This window comes from Lagenorhynchus albirostris, chromosome 12, assembly GCF_949774975.1.
Source record: "Lagenorhynchus albirostris chromosome 12, mLagAlb1.1, whole genome shotgun sequence".
NCBI classification, from domain to species: Eukaryota; Metazoa; Chordata; class Mammalia; order Artiodactyla; family Delphinidae; genus Lagenorhynchus; species Lagenorhynchus albirostris.
In genome coordinates this window covers 66,709,793-66,723,762 of record NC_083106.1, presented here as the reverse complement: position 1 = coordinate 66,723,762, position 13,970 = coordinate 66,709,793, and the positions used below count along the sequence as shown (strand labels likewise).

At 42.0% G+C, this 13,970-nt stretch overlaps 1 protein-coding gene across 6 annotated transcripts in view; it reads right to left on the bottom strand.

Moving 5' to 3' along the window:
* The window catches only part of RNGTT (RNA guanylyltransferase and 5'-phosphatase), a 218,012-nt gene extending 206,842 nt beyond the window's left edge, over positions 1–11,170 (bottom strand). For 5 of the 6 annotated variants that reach the window (XM_060167795.1, XM_060167796.1, XM_060167797.1 and 2 more), the window contains exons 1-3: positions 10,943–11,170; positions 1,731–1,840; positions 39–142 (exon numbers count right to left, since the gene is read on the bottom strand). In XM_060167795.1, the coding sequence (XP_060023778.1) occupies positions 39–142; positions 1,731–1,840; positions 10,943–11,006 (278 nt within the window). In that variant the 5' untranslated portion in view covers positions 11,007–11,170. The remainder of the gene's footprint in view (positions 1–38; positions 143–1,730; positions 1,841–10,942) is intronic. The other variant, XM_060167798.1, reaches the window with a different exon arrangement.
* Between the last annotated feature and the right edge of the window lie 2,800 nt (positions 11,171–13,970).

Below are 13,970 nucleotides of genomic sequence, written 5' to 3'. Positions count from 1 at the left end.
AAGGTTTAAATATTAAGGAATCTTAATACATGACTTACCCTTTACACTGAAGTTTTATATATTTGATTCCTTCTTTTTCTATGTCATTTCTGTCATAGAATCTTGAAGTATTTGTCAGGTCCACCAACAAGCCCATTTTAACCTTAAAAAAGAATGAAAGAAAAAAGGACAGATTTACTGGTAACTGAATTTGTACCGAATCGAACTGACTAAATGGCAGTATTCCAGGCCAGTTCATTCAACTACACTAAGGGAGATTTTAGGTTCACTCTGCCAATGAACTAATAACAATGAAAGTATCACTTATCCAAGTCTTATTCAAGACATAGAACTTAAGCACTAAATAAAATAAATTAACCCCCAAACTAATGATGAAACAAGAACATAAGCAAAACAGACTCCACTTCAACATTACAAAAGTGTACCTAAAAAAGCAAACACTGATGTAGTTTTCTGCATCTGTCACTCCACCTATGATTTACTAGACAAGAAGCCAGAACAGGGATATCATCTATCTGAAACACACCCCAACCAAAGCTCCAGGCACACAATAACCCAGCACTCCGAGCAGTCATTACTACAGCACATGTTAGGCAGTTAAATTCTCAAGTGAGTACACAGGGCAAAAAGTGTGTACAGTCAAAATTCCCTTGTAAATCCCTTAAATAATCAATAAAGAATAGTACACATGGCCGTATTTGTGCATCTCATTGAAGACTTACTCCCATTCCTCAGCCAGTTTTTCTTCCTGTATTGGAACAAAAATCATTATTTCTTCTGTTGAGCAGTAACTGAAGTAGTTGGCTTGTGTTAGGGGGCCACAGGTTTGAAAAATCTTGAACAACCAGAATCATATTCAGCCTTGAAATATATGCACACTGGAACTGAGCCAAGTAATAGAACAGTTAATCCAAACATCTTCCACCTCATTCTGAAGTATATACTCTCTGAGAAGAATGGCAAGAGAAACAACCTGTACTTTTTAAACTGTTATTTTTCTCTCTTTTGTTGTTACTGCTTTTATTGAGTACCTATTGTTGCGTTTGCCTAAAGGAGACTGGTCTACATAAGAATTCAACTCCGGGCTTCCCTCGTGGCACAGTGGTTGAGAGTCTGCCTGCCGATGCAGGGGACACGGGTTCGAGCCCTGGTCCGGGAAGATCCCACATGCCACGGAGCAACTAAGCCCATGCGCCACAACTACTGAGCCTGCGCTCTAGAGCCTGCAAGCCACAACTACTGAGCCCGTATGCCACAACTACTGAAGGCCGCGTGCCTAGAGCCTGTGCTCCGCAACGAGAGAAGCCACTGCAATGAGAAGCCCACGTACCACAACAAAGAGTAGCCCCCGCTCGCCACAGCTAGAGAAAGCCCACGCACAGCAACAAAGACCCAATTCATCCCAAAATAAATAAATAAATAAATAAATTTTAAAAAAATAAAAAGCCACCTGTAGAACAAGAAAGGGATAAAGTATGTTAAATCAATATCAAAAATGTTTTGTTTCGGGCTTCCCCGGCGGCGCAGTGGTTGAGAGTCCGCCTACCGATGCAGTGGACATGGGTTCGTACCCCGGTCCGGGAAGATCCCACATGCTGTGGAGCAGCTGGGCCCATGAGCTATGGCCGCTGAGCCTGTGCATCCGGAGCCTGTGCTCCGCAACGGGAGAGGCCACAACAGTGAGAGGCCCACGTACCGCAAAAAAAAAAAAAAAATGTTTTGTTTCTTACCTTCAGACTCTTCAGATAATTTGAAAGCATACTGGGATGGAACCGATTTTCTTCAGCAACTTGACTGTCATATCTTGGTCCTAACATTGTCTTCAGAGGTAAAAATCTTCCTAAATAACATGAAGATAGGTAATAATTTTCAATAATGAAAATGTTCCAGGTTAAAACTCTATAATTAGCAATTCTCAAAATCACTTTCTAACAATGTTTTAAATGGAATTTAAAAGAGTATTCATGAAATACTCTCAACCTACACTATATTTTCAAAAGGCACTCCTTGGAACTTTTTAAGACAACATAAATTCTAGATATTGATAATCAAATATAATAGCAAAAGAAAAAATTACCAGTGAATAGAACTTCCACGAAGACTAAGTTCTAAACCACTATATTTAAAAGTTATTGCCTTAAAAAAACTAGAAAACTGATAATGAAGTAAATTAAATCAATTCTTTGAAATTCCTATCATACTCTTTTAATATGAAATTGGAACTTTCTCCATCTTATAAGCTTATCCTACATCTCAGGAGAAGGATCATGCTGAGGAGCATACTGACCAAAATCACACTCCAAAATGTATCAGTGATTCTAATTTCAGCAAAACTGACTGACTTTTGGCCTTTTTTTTTCCTGAATCACCGTATAAACACAGGGGAAGTCATCTTTTAAAATCACCTATTTTAGCTGATTTATATTATAAAATCAGTAAGAATAAATATCTACCTAAAACAATATCTAAGTGAAGTCTTAACATCTGTCCAGAGGCTTTAAACAAAATTCATAAAAAGATCATTTTTTTCTATTTTTATTTTCTACAAAACCAATCAAGATCACCAGTAACCTCCATGTTGCTAAGTCCAATGGTCAACTCTCAGTTCTCAAATAATTGATCATTTTTTAATTCAAGAGGGAGCTCTTGAATCGCTTTTTTCACGTGGCTTCCAGGATACTACATCCTCCTGTTTTCCTCCCCTCTCTCTGGCCTCTCCTTCTCAGCCTGCTTTACTGGCTCCTCTTTATCTCCCTGGCCCCTCTATGTTTTGTCCCAGGGCTCTGTCCTTGCACCTCCTTTCTAACTACATTCACTACCTTGGTGTCTCATCAAGTCTCACAGCTTTAAAAGCCATCGGTGTGTAGGGCTTCCCTGATGGCGCAGTGGTTGAGAGTCCACCTGCCGATGCAGGGGACACGGGTTCGTGCCCCGGTCCGGGAAGATCCCACATGCCGCGGAGCAGCTGGGCCCGTGAGCCATGGCCGCTGAGCCTGCGTGTCCGGAGCCTGTGCTCCGCAACGGGACAGGCCACAGCAGTGAGAGGCCCGCGTACCACAAAAAAAGAAAAAAAAAAGCCATAGGTGTGCTAATGACGGACAAAGTGTATCTCCAGGCCAAACCTCTCTCTTAACTCTAGAATCAAATATCAAACTGCCTACCTGACTTAGTCTCTACTTGATGTCTAAAAGACATCTGAGACTTGATATCCAAATCTGAACTCTCAATCTTCAAACTCCTCTCATGGTCTTCCCCATCTCAGCAAATGGTAACACCATTTTTTTAGTAGCTCAGGCCAAAACCTTTGGTGTTATCCTTGACCCCTCCCTTTCTTACACACACCACACCCAATCCATCAGCAAATCCTATCAGATCTCTCTTCAGAATATATCCAGGATCTGACCACTTCTCACCACTTCTACCATCATCTCACCTAGATTATTATGCTTCATTTAGTTTATTTAACAGATATTTAATGAGTGCCTATTATGTTCTAGGTGCACAGACTATATAAGTGAAAAGAAAAAACAAACATAAAAATCCCTGCCCTCGTGAAGCCTATATTCTATTAGGTAAAGATAAACCACAAACAATGAACATAATAAATAATAATGGTACATTAGAAGTTTCATCCCACTAGACCTCTCTCCTTCTCACTGTCATCTCAGAGGTCCGATTCTCTTTCCTCTACATACCCTTAACCTCCGTGCTCCTCCCCAGCTGCTTAGTCACACTCTCCTGAGAAAAAGCCAGACCTCGATAAACCCAACGACCTGACTGATTTCTTTGGGCCTCCACCTACACAGCTCAAGGCTCCTAGAGAAAATCTCAGAGCACAGCAGAAGGGTGACAATATAAATCATAATCATCAGTCTCAAAGGCAATCCTATGTTTCACATCTTTTCCTCATTCATAAAATATACCAAGCTCCCCTACCCCCTTCTCAACTGATGGCTTTGTATTATAGCGTACTGAAAAGAAAAAGTAGAAAGAAGCAACTTTATATGTCTAACACATACCAAACAATGTTTAAAACATTTTACATAGATTTATTCATTTACTCCTAACATAAACATATGTAACGTTATTATCCCCATTTTACAGATGAGGAAACCGAGGCAAGAGAGATTAAGTAACTTGCCCATTGTCACACTTCTAACAGTGATCCAAACCCAGGTGATCTGGATGTAGGGTCCATGGAAATAACTGCTATTCAACAATGTCTCTCCACCACCAGGTAGAAACTTGCCTCACCTTTGCAGTTATAAACCTTTCTGTATCTGAGTCAATTTACTCTTTCATCCCCTGTCCTTACTCCCATTAAAGGCAAATCCCCTCCCTTCTGCTCTGGATTCTTTCCATTTTGCACTCACAAGGACCATCAATCAACTCTTCCTCCCTTCCATGTTGCTACCAACTTTTCTAGTATCTTAACATCTCACAGCATCTCATACATCTGGCAACTCCTTCCTTCTTGAAAAATTCTCTTGGCTTCCATATCACCATACTCCTTTAGTTTCTACCACCCACCTAACACCACCCCCAATTTCTAGTCATTCTTTCTCAACTCCTTTGTTCCCTCTACCCAATTTCTTTTGTCTTCTTTTTCTTTTTTTTTAGTTGCAGCACACAGGATCTTTGTTGTGGCACACAGGATCTTTGTTGCGGCACGCAGGATCTTTAGCTGTGGCATGCGAACTCTTAGTTGCGGCATGTGGGATCTAGTTCCCTGACCAGGGATCAAACACGGGGCCCCTGCACTGGGAGCATGGAGTCTTAGCCACTGGACCACCAGGGAAGTCCCTACCCAACTTCTAAAGGGCAGGTTTTGGTAAGGGGGGGGTTCCATCCTGGGCCTTGTCTTCTACTCTTTCTACATTCTCTGCCTGAAAGGTCTTTTCCACTGCCATGGCAGAAACAACGCTATCTGTTCATCAAACTCCATTTATTTTCCTCTTTCGTGGCACGCAGGAAGACTACATTTCTCAGCTTCTCTTGTAATTTGGTGAGGGTCATATGACTGGACTCTGACCAACGGGATATGGGCAGGAGTGAGATATAACACCACCCCAAGAGCACCCACTCCTGCTCTTCCCCTTCCATGGCAACCCTGCAGGTCATATGTTTAAGAGGACCGCATCACAAGATGGGAAGAGCCCAGAGAGTCACCACTTGGAGAAAAGTTGCCCAGGAAAGCTGCCTGAAACACAATGCATTGTGATATGAGCAAGAAATAAACATAGTATGTTGACTGGAACCCTTGAGTTTGGGGAGTTGTTTGTCAGAGAAACTAGCATTACTTACCCTGACTAATCAAATACCATGTCTTTAAATATTGTCTTTATGCCGATGATCCTTAAATGTACATCTCCAACTCAAACTTGTTTGAATTCCAAACCATATATCCAACTGTGTACTCAACATATCTACCTGAGCAATCAGGATCTTTTTTTTTTTTTAACATCTTTATTGGAGTATAATTGCTTTACAATGGTGTGTTAGTTTCTGCTGTATAACAAAGTGATTCAGCTAGTATACATATATCCCCATATCCCCTCCCTCTTGTGGCTCCCTCCCACCCTCCCGATCCCCCCGGTCTAGGTAGTCACAAAGCACCAAGCTGATCTCCCTGTGCTATGCAGCTGCTTCCCACTAGCTATCTATTTTACATTTGGTAGTGTATATATGTCAATGCTGCTCTGTCACTTCGTCCCAGCTTGCCCTTCCCCCTCCCCGTGTCCTCAAGTCCATTCTCTACATCTGCGCCTTTATTCCTGTCCTGCCCCTAAGTTCATCAGAACCTTTTTTTTTTTTTTAGATTCCATATATATGTGTTAGCATATGGTATTTGCTTTTCTCTTTCTGATTTACTTCCCTCTGTATGACAGACTCTAGGTCCATGCACCTTACTACAAATAACTCAATTTTGTTTCTTTTTATGGCTGAGTAACATTCCATTGTATATATGGGCCACATCTTCTTTATCCATTCATCTGCTGATGGACACATAGCTTGCTTCCGTGTCCTGGCTATTGTAAAGGCTGCTGCAATGAACATTGTGGAACATGTCTCTTTTTGAATTATGGTTTTGTCAGGGTATATGCCCAATAGTGGGACTGCTGGGTCATATGGTAGTTCTATTTTTAGTTTTTTAAGGAACCTCCATACTGTTCTCCATAGTGGCTGTATCAATTTACATTCCCACCAACAGTGCAAGAGGGTTCCCTTTTCTCCACACCCTCTCCAGCATTTAAGCAATCAGGATTTTAATACTTCTTCCAACCTGCTTTCCCCCTCAATAAGCCCTAATGGTACCAGTCATCCCACTGCATAAGCAGAAACTTGGGACTAAGTTTTGACTCTCTTTATCTCATTCTAAATCCAGCACCAAGTCCCGTCTATTTTCCCTCTTTAATATCTCTCAAATCAGCCTACTACTCTTCGACTCTACTTCTAAACCATCACCATTATCTTTCACTTGAACTACCATGACAAGTTCCTAACTAACCTCCCCACTTTCACCCTTGTCTCTTTCATTAAACACAGCGCAATCAAAGTAAGCTTCTTTAAACTGAAGTCAAATCATCTGACCCCAATGCTTAAGAAATGACAATGGTTTGCCAGTGCACTGTGAAAGTATATAAATATTAAAACCCCTTATCACACCGTAAGCTTATACGATCTGGCTTATACTCTCCACCCTCACATCCATATCCTCACTTTCAGTCTGAAATCTCTCCACCATCATCCTATCCCAACAGAAGACCTTCAAAAAAAACAAAAAAACAGGACTTTCCCTGGTGGCGCAGTGGTTGAGAGTCCGCCTGCCGATGCAGGGGACACGGGTTCGTGCCCTGGTCCGGGAAGATCCCACATACCGCGGAGCGGCTGGGCCCATGAGCCATGGCCGCTGAGCCTGCGCGTCCGGAGCCTGTGCTCCGCAACGGGAGAGGCCACAATGGTGAGAGGCCCACGTACCGCAAAAAACAAAACAAAACAAAACAAAAAAGCAACACTCACACTCTATCTAGCAAACTTCTATTTATTCATGTTAATTCATATATACCTCCCTCTGGGAAGCCTTCCTGATCCCCTTCTTCTTCCCTAACATCAAGGTTTATTATCTCTCCGAGAAAAAAATAATAATAATAATAATAAAAAGAAAAGAAAAAAAGGTTTATTATCTCTAGTATCCCATAAGATTCTATAATAGAGTCATTATTGACCTTGTTAAAACAGAACTGTGTTTAAAAATGATGGTTTGCTACTCACAGAATTGTGTGCTCTTTAAGGTGGGGGACTATATCTTAATCATCTCCCAAGTCCCAAAAACCAGCACAAAGTATATACAAATATTTGCTAAGTAAAATGTCTTCAAAGTCATCACTATTATCATAAGACTGAATCATATTTATAGTCCCCCAGTTAGTTCCCAGGAGGTTCTTTATACATAGTACATACAAAATAATTTTATGTTGAATAATCAGAAGTTTGTTTTCTTCAAAGTGTTCACCTGAAATCTATCACTCAGAAGCAGGAAAAAAGAATTCTTCAGAAATAAAGCTTGGCCCTATCTCCAGGTACTCACTCTCTCACTAGAAGTCTGGTTTAATTAGAGAAGGTGACTTCAGCGTGGGACAAATTACTATTTATAATTAGCACCATCTTCTTTCTGATTCAGAAAAATTATGAACTTCTAGTACTAATAAGATTCATCCTAATGTTTACAATGAGAAAATTTAAGCAGTCATAACACATTTTCCTAAATATGCAAAATATCAAAGAAATTATACAATAAGCATAAATTACTTTTCTAATCAGAACAAAAAAGAGGAAGAAAATAGCAGGTAGAAACGGGAATGTGAATGATTCCTTATTTTTCTCTAACGCTTGCAAGAATATAGCTAGTATTTCTTATTCTACCACTATAAAACACTGCCAACCCTACATTATCTAAAATACACAATGTGTCATGAACACTTCTAGGACAGATATGTTAGAGAGATCAAATTTTAAGGGAAATTCAGAAAGACTTATCAAGAATTTTATGTTGTATTCACCTTACTTTCTAGTAAGGATCACAAAGCCAAGCCAAAGAATTGATTACCAGTAAAGATTCAGTTTGGTTGTCAGGAGGCCTGGGGTTCTGTTCAGGGCCCGCAACTGCTCAGATTAGGTGAGCTTAGTGACTCACTGATCACAGTAATTAAGAGTCTATGTTTTGGGGGTCAAAATACTGTAATACAACAAAAAAGGAAAAACTTTTTATTCCTGACCCTTCATCTCCAGGAGAGGGAGGAAAAAAAAAGCACACAACTCTATTTCTTACAGAAGTATTAAGCTGCCTGGAGCTTAGCATCTTATCTGCTGCTGTCCGCCCCCAGTCAGTACCACATTTGCCCCATTCATCTAGGAAAAAGTCAGTATTCTGATATTTGTCATTGCCATCTGCAGATTATATTAAAATTCTGATTTTAAAACTGTTTTCCTAATTCCAAATAAAAAATATTCACTGGGACAAGACCTTCTTTATGATTTTGTTTTTCTCACAAATCAGTGCAGCAGGTAACTAATGAAAGGATCCAGGAAACATGCTCCAGGTTAAAAAAGAAGCTAGACATCTAAGTTTAGAGGTTTCTTCATAACTCCATAGAAAAGGCCACATGTAAAAAGAAAGGATTCAACAGTAAGTTAGAGATGCCAAGGGAAAAAACGTCAAAATGTCTGAAGAGTGAGATGAATTGTAATCAATTCACCTGAAGACAGTACAATGACTATCAAGCACAAGTGAAAATCATATAAAATGGTTAGAACGTAAAAAAAATTATTCATTTTTGTTAAGGAAAACCATTTCCTCACCCCAAGGCTTGCTCAGATTATCTTTTTTTTTTTAGATTATCTTTTATCCATCATTTATATGGCTTTATTAACTGAGAATTTTATATAAAATGTGAAGAAAAGCTGACAAACTAGAAGAACCAGAAAACCTGAATTAAAAAATGACTAGAGAATCTTCTCTTCCAACAACTTAAAATAACTAGGCTGGGACTTCCCTTGTGGTGCAGTAGTTAAGAATCCGCCTGCCAATGCAGGGGACACGGGTTCGAGCCCTGGTCCGGGAGGATCCCACATGCCGCAGAGCAACTAGGCCCGTTCACCACAACTACTGAGCCTGTGCTCTGGAGTCCTGGAGCTGCAACTGCTGGGCCCGTGTGCCACAACTGCTGAAGCCCGCACACCTGGAGCCTGTGCTCTGCCACAGGAGAGGCCACCACAATGAGAAGCCCGCATACTGCAAGAAGAATAATCCCCACTAGCCACAACTAGAGAAAGCCCGCGCACAGCAACAAAGACCCAACGCAGCCAAAAATAAATAAATAAATAAATAAAATTTAAAATAATTAATTAACTAGGCAGACATATTATTGCTGTGTACATAATTAGTAAGTATGCATAGCTCACTACAAAATCCTGTAATTTTGTTTCAAAACACCTTCTAGAAAAAGCATTAAGTTGGAGTTAGTTAAAATTTAAAACTTTAACTCTTCAAAAGAAACTTTTAAGAGAATGAAAAGGCAAGCCACAGATGGGAGAAAAGACTTTTAAAAGCATATATTCAACAAAGGATTTGTATTTACAATACATAAAGAACACTAACAACTCAAAAATAAAATAAACAACCAAATTTTAAAAATCAGCAAAAGATTTGGACACTTTGCAAAAGAAGATATGTGAATTGCCAGGAAGCACATGAAAAGATGCTCAACATCAAACCACAGTAAGATAGTACTAAGCACCTATTAGAATGGGTAAAATTAAAAAGACTGATCAAATCAAGTGTTAGAGAGGATGTGGAGCAAACAGAATTCTCATAATTGATGGCGGGAATGCAAAATGTTATGACTTGGAAAAGAGTCTGGCAGTTTTTTAAAAGGTTAAACTTACACCTACCATGTGATGCATTCCTCTCCTAGAGATTTACACAGGGGAAATGAAAGCATATGTCCTACAAAGAACTGCACATGAATATTCATAGCAAGTTAGTATGCAACAGCCAAAAACTGGAAACAACCCAAAGGACCATCAACAAGTGAATGGACAAACCAATTTAAACTGGTGTATCCGTAACAGTGGAATACTACTCAGCAGTAAACAGAGATGGGCTATTGATACGTACAAGCACAGCGTGAAAATCTCAAAAAATAATGCTGAGTTAAAGAAGCCAGAGACCTCCCCCCCCCAAAAAGAGTGTGTTTCCATTTATTTTAAAAATTATACAAAATGCAAACTAAATCTATAGTGACAGAAAGCAAATCACTGGTTGCCTGAGGGAGGGAGGGATTACAAAGGGCAGGAGGAAACCTGGAGTGGTGATGATTGTGTTTACTATCTTAATTGTGTTTCACAGGGTGTGTGTGTGCGCCTGTGGTCCAAATGTATCAAACTGTACACTTTCAAACTGTACACCTTAAAGTCTGTTGTGTCAAACTCAAAGATGAAAAAGTCCTCAATTAAGAATCATTTAAAAAACATAACAAAAACCTCCACTCTCAGTGTGGATGAATTTCACCGCTGGGAACTGCCCCTCCCTTTAGCCTTCCTCTCAAAACCGACACTTGTCCCTTCCCCTTCCGAGAACCCTCAAAGGTTTACAAACTCCTGACTAAGCTTCAGAGTATTATTACCCACTGGGTTCTTGGGTTCTCGGCTCCTGCCACACAGAGCTCCTATCTACCTCCCCGTTCGCAATATTTAGCCTTACTGAAGAGTGAGAAGTGCCCCCACTCCCTCCAGTCCAGGTTCCCAAACACTCATCCACGAAGCTTCATCGGACCGAGCACGTCTCGGTCCTGAAACACCACTACCGAAAAGCTGCGCCCCACTCAGCCCACCCCCGGACCCGCCGGTGCGCGGGGACTCGAACACCCCCCGTCCCGGTTACCTGCCACCGGCTGGCCGCGCCGCGGACAGTTTAGCCACCGCGGGGGAATCTTGTTGTGAGCCATGTCTTGGGGCCGTGCACAGCCGCCCCCTCCACCAACTCGCAGCGCCGCCGCCGCCGCCGCCTCCTCGCGCTCCGCTCTGCTCCCGAAGTCGAGGTACCCGAATCCCGGCCGGTGTCCGAACCCCAACAGCCCGGACCCGGTAATGTCAGCACCGTCGCGCCACTTCCATTCAGGCTCAACTCTAAGCGAGCCCACAATGCACCGCTACTTCCGCCCCAAAAGCCCCACCCCCTTCTTTCCGAGGTCAGAGGTGAAGAAACAGACGCTGGCGGACGGATAGGAAGGAGTTAAGGCCAAGGCGAATGGGAGGGGCGGGTCTTCCCTCGCCCCGCCCCGCCCTGCCCAGACCCAAAGCGCTCTCAGGGCGGCTTTGCACATGCGCAGCTGCCGTAGTATTGGGAACCGGAAGTCGCACTTGTATTCATTTCCCATAGACTGCCGATGGAAACCCCAGAGAGTGAAAGGAAACAAATCCTCTTTCCACACGTAGACTGGTCCGCAGATTCCATAAAGGCATCTGTTTTACTGACGAAGGGGGCCATTCCACCGCCGTCGTAGCTCAAGAACCTGATAGCCCTTTTTCGGCCAAATTTGATGTCCCGGCAGGATCTGCGTTTGATTGGGAATTTGGAAAGTTCTTCCTGACGTGGATTAGGGGAACAAGCTTTAGAGAAATTCTAAGAGCGAGAGATTGGAGCACCAGGAATGAGGAATTTCTCTTTGTGGGAGTACTTCTGGGGATCCATGAAACATATGAAATAAATCTCAAAACACTTTTTATGAGTTTTGTTTGTACACTTCTGGAGCAAAGTTTTATAGCGTATTTGGGAGTCTCAAAATTACCAACTAAAGTGTGTAATTTGCAAAGGCAGGAATTGCCCAGTGGAGCACCACTACCTGACGGTGTTACTTGCGTTACCAAACAAACGGTCTTTCCCTTCTAGTTGAGCAGGGGCGATTGGGAGTGTTTTCTAAACTATGTACTGTAGTAAGACTTTCTGTAGTTAACAGGCTAATTTAGTTAAAGTATTCAATATAAAGCTGGATGCTGGCAAATTAGTTATAATGTAGCAGTTCGGCTTTTACTACCAGTGATGTGTTTGAACTGCAAGAGTGTGAGGTTTGGGAGAATGCATTTTAAACTTACGGGACGGTTCAGCCCCTGAATGCCTGTACCCTCTCAGTAAGATCAGAATTCTCCCTTGAAACAGAGAGGGCCCAATGGCTCTCTCTCTGAGAGAGCCTGAGTTAGGTCACACTCCTGGTCTGTCCTGCCATTACATCTGCTGAGACCTTTTAGTGAAAGTATCACTCCTCTGCTGACAAGACTGTTGCCTTACAAATCAGCAATCTGCCCAAATGATGCCCAATTCTCTTCTCTGCTGGCAGGGGGAAGTTGGTACCAGACCCAGAGTGGTGAAATGTTTGATCCTCCAAATCTCCAAGGATGAAAAAGGTGAGCCTGGTCCTGGAAAAGTATTTCACTTTCCCCTTCTGGGGATGACTCCCCTTGGAGACTGTCCTTCTCACACACTGTGTCCACCTAGGGAGCTCAGTACTAGGCACAGGGAATGCTTCGCAGAGGCTTCATACCACCGATGAGCAGCTGTTAAGGCAGCAGTGTGTGCTTAATTTTTACACCACTATCCAGTTATGCCCTCTTTTTTCTTTTAAAGATTTTTTTTTGATGTGGACCATTTTTGAAGTCTTTATTGAATTTGTTATAATATTGCTTCTGTTTTATGTTTTTGGTTTTTTGGCCGCAAGGCATGTGGGATCTTAGCTCCCCAACCAGGGATCAAACCCGCACCCCCCTGCATTGGAAGGCAAAGTCTTAACCACTGGACCGCCAGGGAAGTCCCCAGTTATGCCCTCTTTATCCTTAGTGCCAACAGACCCAGAGGACCCTGTGGTTCCCTTCTGCCCACAATAAAGGGCAGAGTAGGACAGTGGCATCCAAGTGAGAGGGCAATTTCTCCCATTTCTCCCTACCAGGAATCCTTCGCCTGATGGGTACTTCTGCCAGTATCACTCCTACTCCCACATCTCTGCTATCCTTCAAGAAGAAAATTAGATGCCCCCAAAAGAACCAACATGTCTCCTCCCTGGCCTCCTGGAACCACCAACACATTCTCATAAATATGTCTTGGCCTCCTCTTTATTGACTCTTCACAGGTGAATTCTTCCATAGAACATTTATTTTGCCCATAAGGAAAGGTGTGTGTAAGGGTAAAGAAGACTGAATTTTCCCTCTTGACAAAAAGGAAAGAGGCTTTCCTTTTCCCAGGGTATTTCCTTGAGAAAGCTTGTATTTGTAAATCCTTCCTCATCACCCTGATATGTATATAAATCTTTTGAACAGCTAAACGAGCCTCTTGCCTGTTTTACAACCCAGGAACTTTTCTTAGGGCCTAGGGAGCCACCTCTTTGTAAACATGAAGGAAGATAGCGCCCCCTGTCTCCCTGTCACCATGGGAATTTAACCTAAAACACCTCGTTCCAAGCTGAAAGTCACAGAGATTGAAAAGTTTTGTTTTCCTTTCAGATAATGGCAGTTAGCTAACACAGGCAGCCAAGCCAGTTACCAAGTAAATTTAGGATGAACTATGAAAGACTGTATAATAAACGGTGCTGCCGAAGTCCTCTTACATGGGGACTAGTTATTATTTATCTCGAGAACATGTATAGAATGGATCATGTATACTTGGCTGTTTGCAAGGGTGAGTGTTCTCACTTTGCAATCTCATTAGAGGATTGCCTGTGATTTGCATTAGAGTCTGGTTCAGTGCATATTCAATAATAAAACTGGTTTATTTCTTTGCTACATTTGTGGAGTGAACGTTCTCCTCTCTATGTGTGCCTCTGTCCAAATTTCCCCTCTTCATATGAAACTGGTCATATTGGATTAGGGCCCACCCTAATCCAGTATAAACTCATCAAGATTCCATCTGCAAGACCCTACTT